The following is a 16,661-nucleotide window of genomic DNA, read 5'->3' as shown; positions in this document are numbered from 1 at the left end:
AGAAAATACATTTGAAAACTCAGGCTATTGCTACATTTTTGAAAGAGCAATTCCAAAAATTAAGCACCCAAAATAGTTTTCTGGGGGTTCAGCTTAATGGTTACAAGCAACAAAAGCATCTGGGGTTAGCACAGAGGAATCCAAAAGCCATATGAAATAAACAAAATAAACCTAATCGCATCTTCCTACACATTTTCTGATCTACCTACATATCTGGGTTCCAAATCTAGGTATAATTCTGATGATTTTTATACCTGGCCTTCAGCTTCTCACAGCATAACTGCTGCCATGTTCCCCTCTTCCCCGGAGAACCACAATACACAGACAAAGGGAAGTTTTCCCCTCAAGTTCTAGCTTTCCCATTGGCTCTTTTGGTCAGGTGCCTATGCATGCAGCAGACTTTTTAACCCTTTACAGGTAAAGCAAGTAGAGAACAGCTATCAAGAGGGATTCTATAGCTAACTGGCGGTCTGGGTGTCCACAAAAGGGAGCTAACCACCCCTCTCCCCTCATTTATCACAGCATGTTTATGCAGGAAGTGCTGAATTTCAAATTCTTACTACCGTGCCTAGGTATTGAGGAACCAAGGTAGCCTTAGATATTCAATCCATGACATCACATCTGCAATCAGGGCTCTCCAAGCTAAATGGATTTATTTTTAAAAGAAGAGTTTGTGTTCCATTTTGGGAAAGTGCAGGGTAAAACCATATGACAGAAACAGCATTTTTTTACATATTTAATCAGTGAACTGTATCAGAGATTACTATTCATGACAGCGTAAGGACCTGATCCAGCTCCCATTGCAATCAGCAGCAAACTTCCATTGATTTCAATGGGAGCAGATACAGGCCATAATGCAGGCAATTTGTTTCATCTACATTACCTTATAATGAGCTTTGACTGAATGTACAAATATGGTATGTTCTGTGCTGATCTTTTATTAGATATTATGATTAAAATGGAGAAGAAATTGACAGGCTGAAATGTAAAAACAAGTATTTATTTCAATTTCGCAGTAAGAAAACGTGAAGAAGCTGTATATTTAACAATCCATAGTTATTGCTGACAATGTTATTATCCAGGCATATTTCATGACAGTGGTGCTTACTAAGGCAGTAAAAAGAAAGACAATAAAAGGACCCAGCTCATGAGATTTCTGTGATCACGTGGAGTTTTGTTTTAAGGGAGCACAGGACACCTCTAGCACTAAGTCGCGTTGTGCTGAGATTTCTAAACCAACATTACGAGAGTAAATAAATGCCATAAAATGTGATTTTTTTGGCTTTGTTTAAATACTTTTCATTGTACTAAAAATGCCACAAGACTGTCATTCTTTTACCATATATTTTCTGGCTATATCAGTCTGACTGCTTAAATAACTGAAATTATGGAGCCTCATGAACATGACCAACTACACTGGAAACCAAACACCACAGCAATGAGATCAGTTTTCAAGGGGACAATGCTATGGTGAAGGATAAAAAATACGCACAATCACAAATATTCAAATGTGAGTTTGCTTGCTTTGTTATATTATTTACTCAGTGAAGAAGGCCGGAAATTATTAGAAAAATCAACCTATTTAAATATACATGAATATTGGACATTTTAGTTTGTGGCTAGTATATATAATGTATACAAAGCACAGATAGCTAACAAGAAAAAGTCTTTATACCAACTATGCAATCCTGAAGGTGATCAAGAAAATGGGCATTTACAATACAATTTTTCCTGTATTGAGGGTCCTCCAGAAAGCATTGTGAATAATGGGTATGAACAGTATCTGCAAGTAAGATTTCTAGCTCTGCACTTGAAAAGCCAAATGTTTGGCATGCCCATTTCATGCTTCTCCATTGCATGAAATGGACAAGAAGGGAAAGAGACAAGCAGATGATAGGAAACAGCCTGTGCAAATAAAAGACTTTGTCCATTGATGAAAACATATGTATTTACTGTGCATCCAGTAATTTAACTTTCAGCTATTTTATTATTAAAATACATACAGGTCAAAACTCCATGGAGAGGTAAAGGTTTCAAGATTTCATAAAGCACAGATCACTGATCCTGATAGGTCCCTGAAAATAATCTATACAAGGACTTTTCAACCCAACACTAACCCAAATTAATGCTCAAGAGATGCTACTAGTTACACACCATAGGATGGCAATGAATTGTGTTTCATAAGAGAACACCTGTTGAAGACTGAAAAGAACAAAACAGAAGAGGTTTGCCTGTTTGGGCATTTCATTGCTCAAACTTTTTGTTTTTAAAATACAGTTTTCCTCAACGTTAACAGACAAAAAATGAACACAGCTGTTTTTATTAATATTAGCATATCAGCTATTGTGTGTGAACAATGACATATTTCTTTGTTTTTCTACTTGCAAACTTAACTGAAAGACAGCTCTCTACAGTACACAGCAAAGATCAAGTTATGAATGACCTGGCACAGGTGTGCTAGTGTAGGAACAGAGCACGCTGAAACTTTTGTCCTAAGTAGGCCCCAGGTAGGACAGCCATTACATGATTAGCTGTGCCGAGGAGCAGGAAGGGCAGCTAACATTGCCAGCAGGCTCCAGTAGTCCCATAGGCTGCAGGTCTCAGCGGGCGATGGTGCTCTCGTGACCTACTGCTCTAGAACAATTCTAGCTACATCTTTTCCAAGATGCATCACGTCCTGCTGCCTAGTGTGCTTTCCACAATTCCAAGGAGGCAGAATGCCTCTGGCCACCAATATTTAGGCAGTATACGTCTTCCTTCTCCCTAACACAGCTCACTTTCTTATGAGCTATAGCCAAGCTCCAAATGAGCCAGCGTAGTCCATCGAGAGAAACAGTCCGATTTTTAAAGTCGTATAAAAAAAGATTTGCATGATAGAGTTCCTGTAGTCTACTGAATACAAAGTATTCTTTTAAAGGGAAATAGGTAAGTCAACAACACACAGTAACTTCTTGGATTGCAACTTACGTCTCTTGCCTTGAAAATGTTTCAGTTTTGTTTGTTTAAACAATCTCCCTCCTCCCCCAGAAACAATATATATATATGAAAGTACAATAACCCCACAAAAGGAAGATCTTTCCGGGTTAAGGCTGCAAAATTAGGATGACCATATTGGTCATAGGCCAGGAGTCTCAAGATAGTGTGAAATGTTACAAATTAGTTTTACTGTATACACATCCTAGGCAGAATGGGATGATTTGAGACAGGAGTGACCAAATTCTGCAACGTTAAAGACTGGGCTGGCAATATGTGTACCTAATTTACATATATGCTCAGTCATTGTGATGTTTTAAAATTACCATTTTACTCACCAATCCAAACAGATTACTTGTCACAGGCAAAGAGAAGAATTTTGCAAGGATGATTTATATAGTTTTAAAATCAAGGACACTCGCTAACATAGTATCTGTATTTTCCCTTTTCCCCCTTGATAGGTGAAGAGAAATTGTTGATTGAGCTCATCAACAAACAAAAAGCCAAGGCATTCACAAAGCCTTTGTAGAGAAATGTCAGAAGTGAGTTGCGGCCTGTTACAATCATTAGTCCACCAGTTTTCTTTCATATTTTAAATACAGCGAAATGGAGGGCAGCCATAGACCACATTCTGACTCTTGGACCACACCCTTGGGCACTTATTTTAAGCCTAGATTTTCAGCCATATCTTGCAAAATCCTTGGCATGTTTTGCTGTTAAATTATGTAGCCAGTAGTAAATAGTTCTGAACCAAAGTAGAAACTGTATAAATCAACAGATCTGCAAACATTTTGGCAACTTTGAAGAGCACTTTACATTTTTCATTAGACCCTTGGCAATTTCACCATCTCTCAAATCTATTAAGTCTTTGTCTTCTCACTTCCTCTTCTGATAGCTGTTCAGATGGAAACCAAAACCCATAAGGTCGCCTCTCATTGCTATGACTTCCTGCACTAAAACCTGTAAGAAAATGAAAAGCAAATGTAAACCACTTTTATCCTCTGCTGAGTGCAGAATCATACATATCCTATGATTTAAACAGTGATAAAACTGTGTAGTGTAGTAAGGTTGTGAGCATTGTATACTTTTTCTGTTTACTATTATTACACAACCATATTAAAATAATGTTATTGGTTTTGATATATAACAAGGAGGTTTTAATTAGGGTGACCAGATGTCACGATTTTATAGGGACAGTCCCGATTTTGGGGTCTTTTTCTTATATAGGCTCCTATTACCCCCCACCCCCGTCCTGATTTTTCACATTTGCTGTCTGGTCACCCTAGTTTTAATACAGCCAATCAAATAACTTACAACATGTGGCTGAAATAATTTTACGTAACTCATCTTTTGATTAACACCTTGACCAGTAAAGGATAGAATCTGAATCATAAATCGCAGTGGAAAAAATAACAGTCATAGAAAAAAAGAAAATATGTAGAACCAAAATAACTAAACAAGAGCAGCAGTTGTCATAACTGAGACCATACTGTAATGAACTAACTACTGAGTGTGCAGTACTGCCCTCTACTGGACTGAACCAGTTTTGCTCAATTGAGTTACATGGGACCCTATCCGTGCTAACACTAACCATTATGATTATACTCAGATTACCATCGTAACAGAAGATCTTTAATCTTCCTGGAATAGTTTACCATGGAAATATCTTTGAGGGATTTCTGTACAGTTTTTGTTCAATTGCTGTACATGAGAAATTTTTGGTTCAACAGTGAGGAATCTCTTAAATCAGTGCTTAGTTAGCAGATTAATTGGTCCCCTTGGTCTTGGCATTTCTGTATTACTTGATTTCTTAATCGTCTGTACAAATACATTTTAACAAACATGAAATAATTATTGGTCCTTTATATAACTAGGTAAACTTCCAAAATTTACACTGACAAAGCAGATGAAAAAAAATTTCTGCTAGTTTTGGAGCAGTCCCACTACATTAATGTTCATTAAAAATGTATACTTTTAATACAGCAATTACTCTTTAAAAAGCCCAGGACTTCACATTTTTCAGCATCCTTGTTTTATACAGTAACATCTAGACTTTTAAACTATTTACAAGTCCTCAACAGTTACTTTTGGCAAAGCAAGCTTTTTAAGCTTTCAGCTAGTACTACTGTCCAAGATGTGGTGACCCATACCAGATGCACATGTAACTCCATCTTTAGTTGGCAGCAAGCAGATTCAGAAATAAACTACACATGGCAGTTCAGCTATAGAGAAGCACAGTGAGTAAATTAATCTGAGCAGAAATAGTACACACAAAGACAGAACAGGCTATAGGTGGTTCTCTCTCCTGGCACTGTTAGAAAGAAAGAAAGAACCTCCCCCCTCACCACCAACTAAAGAATTCACAGAATTCACATTCCAAGTCACATAATAAGGAAAGCAAGAAAAGATATAAAGGCTGTGCTTAAGTATGACATTAACTGCCTATATTCTAAGAGTCCTTGGGAAAAAAAGGAGAGATTGGCTTTGAATCTAGCCACATACATTATTAAGGATAAAAAAAGTTAGTTCTAAAGATTAAGGAATAGTTGAGTCAGACTGCATATATATTTATAATGTTAGTATTTATTAACTTTTCATCTCAGGATCATGTTTTAATAGTAATAGTGAATATGAAAAACCAAAACCAAGTAGTGTACTATACATATAGTGGAGCTCATTTTCAGATGTGGGGGTGCTTAGCAACCTTAAATACCAGGGGCCAGTTTGTATAGTAGACTGATGGCCTATTTACACTGCAGTGAGTAAGGCCTGGTCTACACTAGGCTTTTATGTCGACTTTAGCGCCGTTATATCGAATTAACCCTGCACCCGTCCACACCAGGAAGCCATTTAGTTCGACATAAAGCTCTCTTTAAATCGATTTCTGTAATCCTCCCCAACGAGAGGATTAGCGCTAAATTCGACATGGCCATATCGAATTAGGCTAGGTGTGGATGGAAATCGACGGTAATAGCTCCGGGAGCTATCCCACAGTGCACCACTCTGTTGACGCTCTGGACTGCAGTCAGAGCTCGGATGCTCTGACCAGCCACACCCCCGGGAAAATTTGAATTCATTTTCATTTTCCTGTCTGGGCAGTTTGAATCTCAGTTCCTCTTTGGACATCGAGGGGAGCTCAGCAGCAGTGGCAACTATGCAGAGCTCTCCAGCAGAGATGGCCGTGCAATCTAATAGAAAGAGGGCCCCAGCATGGACTGATCGGGAAGTCTTGGATCTCATCGCAGTGTGGGGCGATGAGTCCGTGCTTTCAGAGCTGCGCTCCAAAAGAAGGAATGCTAAGATCTACGAGAAGATCTCCAAAGCCATGGCAGAGAGAGGCTACAGCCGGGATGCAACGCAGTGCCGCGTGAAAATCAAGGAGCTGAGACAAGGCTACCAAAAAACCAAAGAGGCTAACGGACGCTCCGGATCCCAGCCCCACACATCCCGTTTCTACGAGGCACTGCATTCCATCCTGGGAGCGGCCGCCACCACTACCCCACCCCTGACCGTGGACTCCGAGGATGGGATCATGTCCGCGGCCGGTTCCTCGTCGGACATGACAGCGGACGGGGAAGATGAAGAAGGAGATGAGGAGGACGAGGCAGTCGACAGCGCTGGCACCGCTGATTTCCCCGACAGCCAGGAGCTCTTCATCACCCTTACCGAGATCCCGTACCAACCGTCCCCATCCCTTACCCCGGACACAGAATCAGGGGAAGGATCAAGCAGTAAGTGCTGTAAACATGTAAACATTTATTTAAAACAGAACGGTAATATTTATACTATTAACAATGTACATTTATAAAAGTTCTGTAAACTAGTAAAAAAATAATCAGGTACAAAACAGGAATATTTACAAAGGTAACAAATGGGTTTTCATGATTTCTCTGTCTTAGGCTCTTCTCAATTTAGTCCCAAGTGTTTTAAAAAATTTTCACAATGTCCGTTACTCCATGATTCCCAGGCCCAAGACGCTCCACTCCATAGTCCCAGTGCACCTACGCGAAAATCCGGTCAATGTGGCCGGGGATCGACGAGAAATCCTCGTAGGAGAACTCCTCGTAGGTCTCGTGGAGGTAGAGCTCAAGCCTGTTGATCAGGTTCCGGGGTAGGGCGATCTTAGTGGGCCCTCCGTGGTAGCAGACATGCCCCCTCCACGCCACAATCAAGTACTCCGGGATCATGGCCCGACATAGCATGGCGGCATACGGCCCCGGTTTCTGCATGCTTTCCCGCAGCATGCGTTCTCTCTGGGTGTCCGGGATCCTCAGAAGGGTGATGTCGCTCATGACGCCCTGCTTTGAATTAGGGAGGGGAATGTTAGTATTGGGACTGCTTTACAGCCACGCGGTGGAGGGAGAGGGGCAGCATACAGGGATCTTTCCCTGGGACAGCCGCGAGGGGGTGGGACAGGGGCAGAGTTGATGCTGTCCTGATTGCTGGCAGCAGAGACTGGCATTGCTTTCAATGTGAAAGGAGGCCAGTGCTACTGCTGGAGTTTTAAGCAGCCACAAGTCTGCGGCTTACCATTATTGCCCGCTCCAGAAGTTCAGGTCTCCAGCCACGCTTCTCAGATCACTCCAAGACCTCCGCAAGTCCACAGGCACTGAAGGCGACGGCCGAAAATTCGACCTTGTCCTGAGTGCGCATGTGAGAGGTGCAGTGCATGGTCTTGTTCACAGAGAAAGACTAGGTTCTTTGTATACAATTTCATTTATCTGTCTCAGGAATTCACTCCCTTTTCACAATTCACACAGACACATCTGCGACTGTCTCCGAACCCAGCCTGTCAGCACACTCCCAGAGGCTAGCGCAGATTAGGCGGAGGAAGAAGAAGACGCGTGAAGACATGTTCTCAGAACTAATGGGATGCTCCCGAGCCCAGGCAGCCCAGCAGACACAGTGGAGGGAGAACTTGTCACAAATGCACCGAGCAGTCATGGAACGGGAGGAGAGGTGGCGTCAGGAGGACCAACAGGCTACTGAAAAGCTGCTTGGACTAATGAGGGAGCAAACGGACACGCTCCGGCGCCTTGTGGATGTTCTGCAAGACCGGAGGCAGGAGGACAGAGCCCCGCTGCAGTCTATCTGTAACCGCCCTCACCCGCCACCAAGTCCCACACCACCCTCACCCAAACTCCAAAGAAGGAGGGGCGGCAAGGGCCGTTAAAACTTTCAGTCAACCCCTGCAGACTGCTCTAGCACTAGAAGGCTGACATTCCCCAAAATTTCATAAGTCCTTTCCTACCCACCTCACACAAGCCCCCGTCCAAGTTTCACCCCCCACGTTTCATGTCTGGTTCGCAATAAAATGTTTGTTTCTCTCCATTACTGTTTCAGTCAGGTTCTTTTGAGGGAGAGTCTGTCTGGAGGGGGGGAAGGGGCTTGGTAATTGGGCAGGACAGTGACCTTTAGCAGGGTACAGAGGCGGTGTCAGGTCCAGCATCAGGACACATACACAGTGCAGTCACTGGTTACCCTGGTCAGTCTGGGAGGTGTTTTTCATGTTCTCCATTGAAATAACCAGTCCTCCAGTGCGGAGCCTGGCATTCCGGGAGTTTAGAAGCATCATTTGCATCAGAACACTGAACCCGCCCCCCGCCACAGTCTGCGTCCCCGGTTTAAAATATTCCCGCGAAAACAGCAACACAGACAACGGTGTTCATTAACAAAATCGAAATGATTTTATTTTTTGGGAAGGGGAAGGGGGTGAAGGGGGTATGTAACTGGAGAGGATAGTCAAAATGAACTGGGTAAAGAAACGGGGGCAGGTTCAGCTTTTCTGTCCACAAACTGAAAAGTCACTGGTTGCCCTGCTCACTCAGGAACCTAGCTTTCAAAGCCTCCCGGATGCACAGGGCGTGCCGCTGGGATCTTCTAATGGCCCGGCTGTCTGGCTGGACGTAATCAGCAGCCAGGCTATTTGCCTCAACCTCCCACCCCGCCATAAAGGTCTCCCCCTTGCTCTCACACAGATTGTGGAGCACACAGCAAGCTGCAATAACGATGGGGATATTGGTTTCACTGAGATCACAGCGAGTCAGTAAGCTTCTCCATCTCCCTTTGAGACGGCCAAAAGCACACTCCACCACCATTCTGCACTTGCTCAGCCGGTAGTTGAAGAGTTCTTTTTCTGTGTCCAGGGCGCCAGTATAGGGCTTCATGAGCCAGGGCATTAGCGGGTAGGCTGGGTCCCCGAGGATGACTGTAGGCATCTCCACATCCCCAAGAGTTATTTTGTGGTCTGGGAAGTAAATACCTTCCTGCAGCCGTCTGAAGAGACCAGAGTTCCTGAACACGCGAGCGTCATGAACCTTGCCCGGCCATCCGACGTAGATGTTTGTAAACCGTCCCCGATGGTCCACCAGTGCTTGCAGCACCATTGAAAAGTAGCCCTTTCTATTGATGTACTGGCTGGCCTGGTGGTCCGGTCCCAGGATAGGGATGTGAGTCCCATCGATAGCCCCACCGCAGTTTGGGAATCCCATCGCGGCAAAGCCATCTATGATGACCTGCGCGTTTCCCAGGGTCACTACCTTTGGGAGCAGTACCTTCACGATTGCCTTGGCCACTTGCATGACAACAACCCCCACGGTAGATTTGCCCACACCAAAGTGGTTCGCGACTGACCGGTAGCTGTCCGGCGTTGCAAGCTTCCAGAGGGCTATGGCCACTCGCTTCTGGACAGTGAGGGCTGCTCGCATGCGGGTGTCCTTGCGCTTCAGGGCAGGGGACAGCAACTCACAAAGTTCGAGGAAAGTCCCCTTCCGCATGCGAAAGTTTCGCAGCCACTGGGATTCATCCCAGACCTGAAGCACTATACGGTCCCACCAGTCCGTGCTTGTTTCCCGGGCCCAGAATCGCCGTTCAACAAAATCCACATGCCCCATTGCCAACGTCATGTCCTGGGCGCTGGGGCTCGTGGTTTCTGACAGCTCTGTGCCACTCTCCAACTTCAGGCTCTCACGGCGGTGCCGTAGCCTCCTCGCCCGATTTCTCTGCATCTGCCTCAGGGAAAGGTGTATGATAAGCTGCAAGGTGTTGAGAACGGCCACAAGTGCAGCGATGGTCGCAGCGTGATCCATGATCGCAGTGCTGTGGCGTCCGCGCTGTCACTGACCAGAAAAGTGCGCGAACTGATTTCCCGCCGGCGCTTTCATGGAGGGAGGGAGGGCGTTAGTGACAGACGGATGACGACAAATTTTTTTTACCCAGAAGGCATTGGCGGCTCGACCCAGAATTCCGATGGGCAGCGGGGACTGCGGGAACTGTGGGATAGCTGCCCACAGTGCACCGCTTCCAATATCGACGCTCGCCCCGTTAGTGTGGACTCACAAAGTCGAATTACTGTCCTTAGTGTGTCCTTAGTGTGGACACACACGTTCGACTTTGCAATATCGATTCCACATATTCGATTTAAGTAAAATCGAATTACCCTCGTAGTGTAGACATACCCTAAGGGAGACCTAGTTATTGACCTCTGACTCAGTTATGTTCTAATTTATAGTATAGACAGGACCTTAATAATGGACAAGTTTACAATTCTATGCAAAGACTGGAAGATGCAGAAGGATTTTTTTTTGTCCTTGCAAATAGCTCAAACTCTTAGGAAATGCTGCCAAGCCTAACTAGCTGCTCAGGCACCAGTGGTTAGCTATAATAACATGGGATATTCACAAAAAAACAGAAACAGTTGAAGGATGTTTTAATTCACATTAACATGCAGCAAATCAATATAATGTGCATTGTAACACTTTAACCTCAACATGCCCTTGCACCACATTACTTCTTCAGATTCAGAAACACAATCAGTATTTTCAGATAGAAGCAAAATTAAGTCATATTTAAGAAACATTAAACACGAACACTGCAACTTGTCAATTACTCTTCACCTCACCCGTAAGCACACCCACCATTTTAGAACAACATGCCACTCTAATTAAGAGCGCCTGTATGTGATGAAATATTGCCATCTCCTTTTTAAATACGTTCCTTTAGAAACAAAGCATCCTTCCTGCTAATGTGAAAAAGCCACCTTCACTCCCCAAAGGCCACGGAATACCTCACAACTTGTACCTCCCCACATCCTACTGTCAAAATGAGACTGATTGAGAGAAGTTAAGACTGATGACAACATAGCGGTTGTGATGTTATGACCTAAACCATTTCCATTCTGGAAAAAGAGAAGGCCCACCTTAATTAGGTGACCAATAGGTGTCGGTGCATGGCCAGGAACCCTAAACCATAGGTGCAGTAATGTTGCAGCCATCCCGTAAACACACACAAGTAGAAACAGCCATGTGCAGACGTTAGAGAAAAATAATTATTCACTTCAGGAGGCTGAAAATTTTGTGAGCATGAACCTTTGATTTCAGGCAGCTAAAAAGCATTACAGATCATTGAATTGAAAGCAGACCACTGACTAGCATGCTAAGGGGATGTTTATGCATTATACAAACTGGCTATGGTTCATTTGAAAAGAAAGAAAACAATTGTCCCAGATGTGGATGCACAATGGCAGTCAGGTTTCTTATACATGTACTGAGCAAGGAAGCTCAATGATGGTTGTAAATACATCTTAAAGGCCTAAATATGCCCGTGCAAAGGGGTTGAAAGAAAAGACCTAGGGTGTGATCTCTAAAGCTTTTAAATCAATATTCCTTAATGAGAGTGTGTCTCAAAAGCTGGACAGACCGGGGTAAAGAATTCTTTAAAAAAAAAAAAAAGAACTTGTAAAAAATTGTTAAAATAGCATCAAGTTCATTACTTTGTCACTAATTATGATGTCAAGACCACCATGATGGAAAAGTTTATCAGATTTTGAAACTGAAGCTGTGAGCACCTTAGATTTTTCTCAGCTGAATGGATGGGAAGGTATGGTGAAAGAGTGAGCAGTGGGGGCTTTTCAGAGAATTGTTTGGTTTTACATACTGGTACAATTTGTATTTTTACAAGGATTTTTAATTAATGGATTTTTAATTAATATTTTCTTCAAACATCCAGAGTTTAGATGGGCATAAATACATTTAATATATCAAAAATAGTCAAAGCATGAATAAAATATTAAAACCACTGCATGTAGAGTCAATGTAATAAAGGCCCTGATTGCAAATGACTCTTCATGGGCACACCACAAGGCCACAAAGAGACCTACTGAAGTCACTGGAGCTTTGCATGTGACCATGGGTCCAGCCACACAGTCAACTGCACAACTAGGACTTAAATCGTATTGCAGCTTTAACTAACATTATGACATACTTATCTAGATTATTGCTACTTTCTGGGAAAAAAAAGTTTTTCATTTTCCTTCTTATGTATTACAGTAAAACAGTTAACTAAAAATTGGGGTCTTCCAGGATCCTGTTTATAGAGTGCCCATGTCCAGTTTCAGTAGCTGGAAGATAAGACAACTACATCAGAGTTAAACAAAAACTGGGCACAGTACTCACAACCCCTTAAAGTCCAGCCCCTACACCATCACCAAAACAAAAAAGAGCTGGTGAAAAAAGTAGGTACATTTGCTCAATTATATAGTGACCCAAAATGAAAGGCCTTGAGCCTTGAAGACAGCTTGAGACATCCTCCAGGAAAATGTCCTCACTGAGAGAATTCCATAGATGAATTCCCAGAAACATGAATGCCCTACTCCTGGTCTTATTCAGATAAGAGATAGAGAGCTGAAATGTCCTTGTACACACTGGGGGAGAGGTGGTTGCTTACACCCCTTGTATTAAGGGTTTTATACGTTATTAGAATACGGCTGGATACTGATTGCCCAAAGCCACATTTTGACCTGCTAGTTGGGCCTTTTTGATGAGGTCATAGTCATGCAACAACTCCTCTGTCCTGGTCTACACTACAAATGAATGTCGATATAACTATGTAACTCTGGAGTGTGGAAAATCGATACACCGGAGTGACATAGTTATACCGACCTAAGCCCCAGTGAAGACAGCGCTATGTCAGTAGCAGGGCGTCTCCTGTCAACATAGCTCCCATCTCTCTGAGAGGTGGAGTACCTGTGCCGATAGGAGAAGGTAGCATCTTCACTAAATGCTACAGCAGATCAGCTACACCCATTAAGATGTTATCATTTAAGCATACCAATAATTCCTTATGTACAGAGGAAATGTTAAGGCAGGGAAGGGACAAGATAAGAAAACCTAGGAGAGAGCAATAAAGAGAGGCAATTGAGTGGGGGATGTTTCCACTTGAGGCTAAAGGAAAAAAGTGACAGTTTAAACTGCCTTCTTTGCCAAAATAACAAGTTACCCCTTCGGCCACTTTTAATCCACTGTGTACTATAAAAGATGAACTAGAATCTTTTCAGTAGTGCAAATGATTATTTGCAAACCACAGTATGCTGAGAGTGGTGGTTAATTCAGAAACTGCGGCCAAAAAGGGCACCTGGATTTCTGAGTAAAAAATCAGCTTGCAAACATCCAAATAATCCACAAAAATGTAAAAATAATTGAAGGGATAAATTCTTAGGACCAGATTTCTGAAAGCATTTGGGCATTACTGGGCTCAGTGTTGCAACACCCAACTGATTTAGGAGTCTAAATTTCATTTTCAAAAGTGATTTGGGCACTTAGATTGTCAATGGAATTTGGACTCAAGTGTCTAAATCCCTTCCAAAAAATGATATTTAGACTCCTAAATCAGCTAGGTGTTGCAACACTGAGCACAGCAATGCCTAAATACCTTTAGAAATGCCTTAGCCACTTAATCCTTGCCTACAACTACAGAATTTTACAAGAAAAAAATTCCACCAGAGCTACCAGTGTTTCAACCGAACCTGTACAAATAAGAGCCCAATGTATAGATAAAGCTGTGGCAGCTTTTGGCATTTTATCACCATGTTAAGTAAACCTGCTTTTCAGCCATTAGCTACCTCTCCTGCAGTCCAGCTACTGTAATGAAGCACACAATTCTGAATCTACTATTTTTTCATAGAAATGATCATGTAACATATGTGTTAAGGATACTGCAGGTACACTCCATGCAATGACTACCTGGCATGTCAGACATCAAAAAATGGTTAATTAACATATATGAAGACAATCTTCAGATATTGTATGTTACAAAATAATTTTTTAAATAAAAAATAATTACTATCATCCAGGGTAATATTTAGAGAAGGAATCATTTGCATGGCAGCATAAAAGGAACTTTGAAGGAGGCATGCTAAAAAACCTTGATGGCTGAACTTGGATGACATTTTTATTAGCAACAAAAAATAATGCTGTTATTCAAAGTTACTTAAATCAGAGAATAAGATATAATGCAGAAAACTAAAATTTTATGCAGAAATATAATTTGTTGGTATTAACGGAAGTTGTTAAAACAAAACAAAAAAATAGAAACACAAAAACTCAGTAGGTTACAGAGGTTATCAGCTTATTTCATTTTAACAATAATAAATTTAATTTGACCTAAACAGATTTTTCCACTCAAGTGCTGAGTTTGGAAGCAAGCTACAGGCATTTCAAACGTAGTCATTATATGATGTGATCACCTAAACTCAATGAGACAGACAAAAACACATAGCCTGGATGCAAGAGAAATTAAGTATTCAACCACCAGTGATGGTTAACTCCCTGTGCTGCAAACGTGAAGCCCAATATTGATTTCTATAATGCCTAAGAAGGTAAAAGCTGTTATTTTATATTCAACTCCAATTACCTCAGTTATTCTTGATAATTAAAAAAACAACTGAAAATGTATTAAAAAGACTTGTACTCAATCCACTACGTCCAAGGCCTTAGAGCCAGATCCTCAGAGGCACTCAGCTTCCACAATTCCAAATGACTTCAGTGTGATTGCTCATGCTTATCACCTCTTAAACTGACATTCTTAAGCACTATATAATAGAGTATTTTATCTTAACAATCATGGCACAAGACACACTAACATTCTAAGCACCTGTTTCTTCCAAAAAAGGAATAAGCTTCCTGCTGTATTCTTACACTAGAAGCATAAAAAGAAACAGATCATTTGGGATATTCCATTACAGCAATAAATGCAAAGAATTAACGATTGTTACCTTCTTCCCCACCCACAAAAATAATTTTGCTTTCTAGTTACAGGGTTTTCTTCTTTGTAATTCATGTAGAAAGGTTTTTTTGCTTTTCTATCTATCACTGTTAACTGTTCTCATTTACATTTTGGGCACTTTCTAAAACTGTTCACCTGTAGGACTTGATATTGCCCAAAACTGCCTCCGAGCAGTCTATGATACCAGAATGAACACTCATAAATATTTGACAGATTACACTGGTCTACAATTTTTGAGAAATCGTCTGCTTCAGAGATAAAATGTGCTATTTATTATGTATTTTGATGTGCTGAATTCAAATATGACAATTAAAACAACTGATTGGCTACTGTTTCTAAGATATTTAAGTTTTTACATTTTATGTCTATGTATATTGTGTAGATAGTAGAGTTTTAATCATAAATTGTAAACCTAGGTCTTTTCATGTGTTTATGGTTGCTTTACATGATAATATTTCACCTGTCCTGTTTATGTAACACCTTAAAAATCAGCAAAAGGGTTATATAAATTAAATTTATTATGAAACAAAAGGCAAAAAACTATTATGTTTAGTCCTATTCAGTGTCTACTCTGCGCTTCTTGGCTTGTCTCTTGTATTCATTAAATGGAGCATCTCTTGTCACTGTCCAGCAATAGTCTGCAAGCATTGATGGGCTCCATTTGCCCTGATAGCGTTTCTCCATTGTTGCAATGTCCTGGTGAAATCGCTCGCCGTGCTCGTCGCTCACTGCTCCGCAGTTCGGAGGAAAAAAATCTAGATGAGAGTGCAAAAAATGTATCTTTAGTGACATGTTGCAACCAAGGCTTTTGTATGCCTTGAGGAGGTTTTCCACCAACAACCTGTAGTTGTCTGCCTTGTTGTTTCCAAGAAAATTTATTGCCACTAACTGGAAGGCTTTCCATGCCGTCTTTTCCTTGCCACGCAGTGCATGGTCAAATGCATCATCTCGAAGAAGTTCACGAATCTGAGGACCAACAAAGACACCTTCCTTTATCTTAGCTTCACTTAACCTTGGAAATTTTCCACGGAGGTACTTGAAAGCTGCTTGTGTTTTGTCAATGGCCTTGACAAAGTTCTTCATCAGACCCAGCTTGATGTGTAAGGGTGGTAACAAAATCTTCCTTGATTCAACAAGTGGTGGATGCTGAACACTTTTCCTCCCAGGCTCCAATGACTGTCGGAGTGGCCAATCTTTCTTGATGTAGTGGGAATCTCTTGCATGACTATCCCATTCGCAGAGTAAACAGCAGTACTCTGTGTATCCAGTCTGCAGACCAAGCAAGAAAGCAACAACCTTCAAATCGCCACAAAGCTGCCACTGATGTTGGTCATAGTTTATGCACCTCAAAAGTTGTTTCATGTTGTCATAGGTTTCCTTCATATGGACTGCATGACCAACTGGAATTGATGGCAAAACATTGCCATTATGCAGTAAAACAGCTTTAAGACTCGTCTTCGATGAATCAATGAACAGTCTCCACTCATCTGGATCGTGAACCATGTTGAGGGCTGCCATCACACCATCGATGTTGTTGCAGGCTACAAGACCACCTTCCATGAAGAAGAATGGGACAAGATCCTTTTGACGGTCACGGAACATGGAAACCCTAACATCACCTGCCAGGA

The 16,661-nt window shown here is 41.9% G+C and overlaps 1 protein-coding gene across 3 annotated transcripts in view; it reads right to left on the bottom strand.

The window, feature by feature from the left end:
• Nucleotides 1–388: 388 nt before the first annotated feature.
• Nucleotides 389–16,661, bottom strand: part of RHBDD1 (rhomboid domain containing 1) — an 87,225-nt gene continuing 70,952 nt past the window's right edge. For all 3 annotated transcript variants that reach the window (XM_029911150.1, XM_029911151.1, XM_029911152.1), the window contains one exon: nt 389–3,933. In XM_029911150.1, the coding sequence (XP_029767010.1) occupies nt 3,815–3,933 (119 nt within the window). In that variant the 3' untranslated portion in view covers nt 389–3,814. The remainder of the gene's footprint in view (nt 3,934–16,661) is intronic.

The sequence above is a fragment of the Terrapene carolina genome, unplaced genomic scaffold (genome assembly GCF_002925995.2).
Source record: "Terrapene carolina triunguis isolate 2854851 unplaced genomic scaffold, T_m_triunguis-2.0 Scaffold88, whole genome shotgun sequence".
Classification (NCBI taxonomy): Eukaryota; Metazoa; Chordata; order Testudines; family Emydidae; genus Terrapene; species Terrapene triunguis.
Note: the sequence above shows the minus strand (reverse complement) of the source record. Positions and strands in the feature narration are given on the sequence as shown.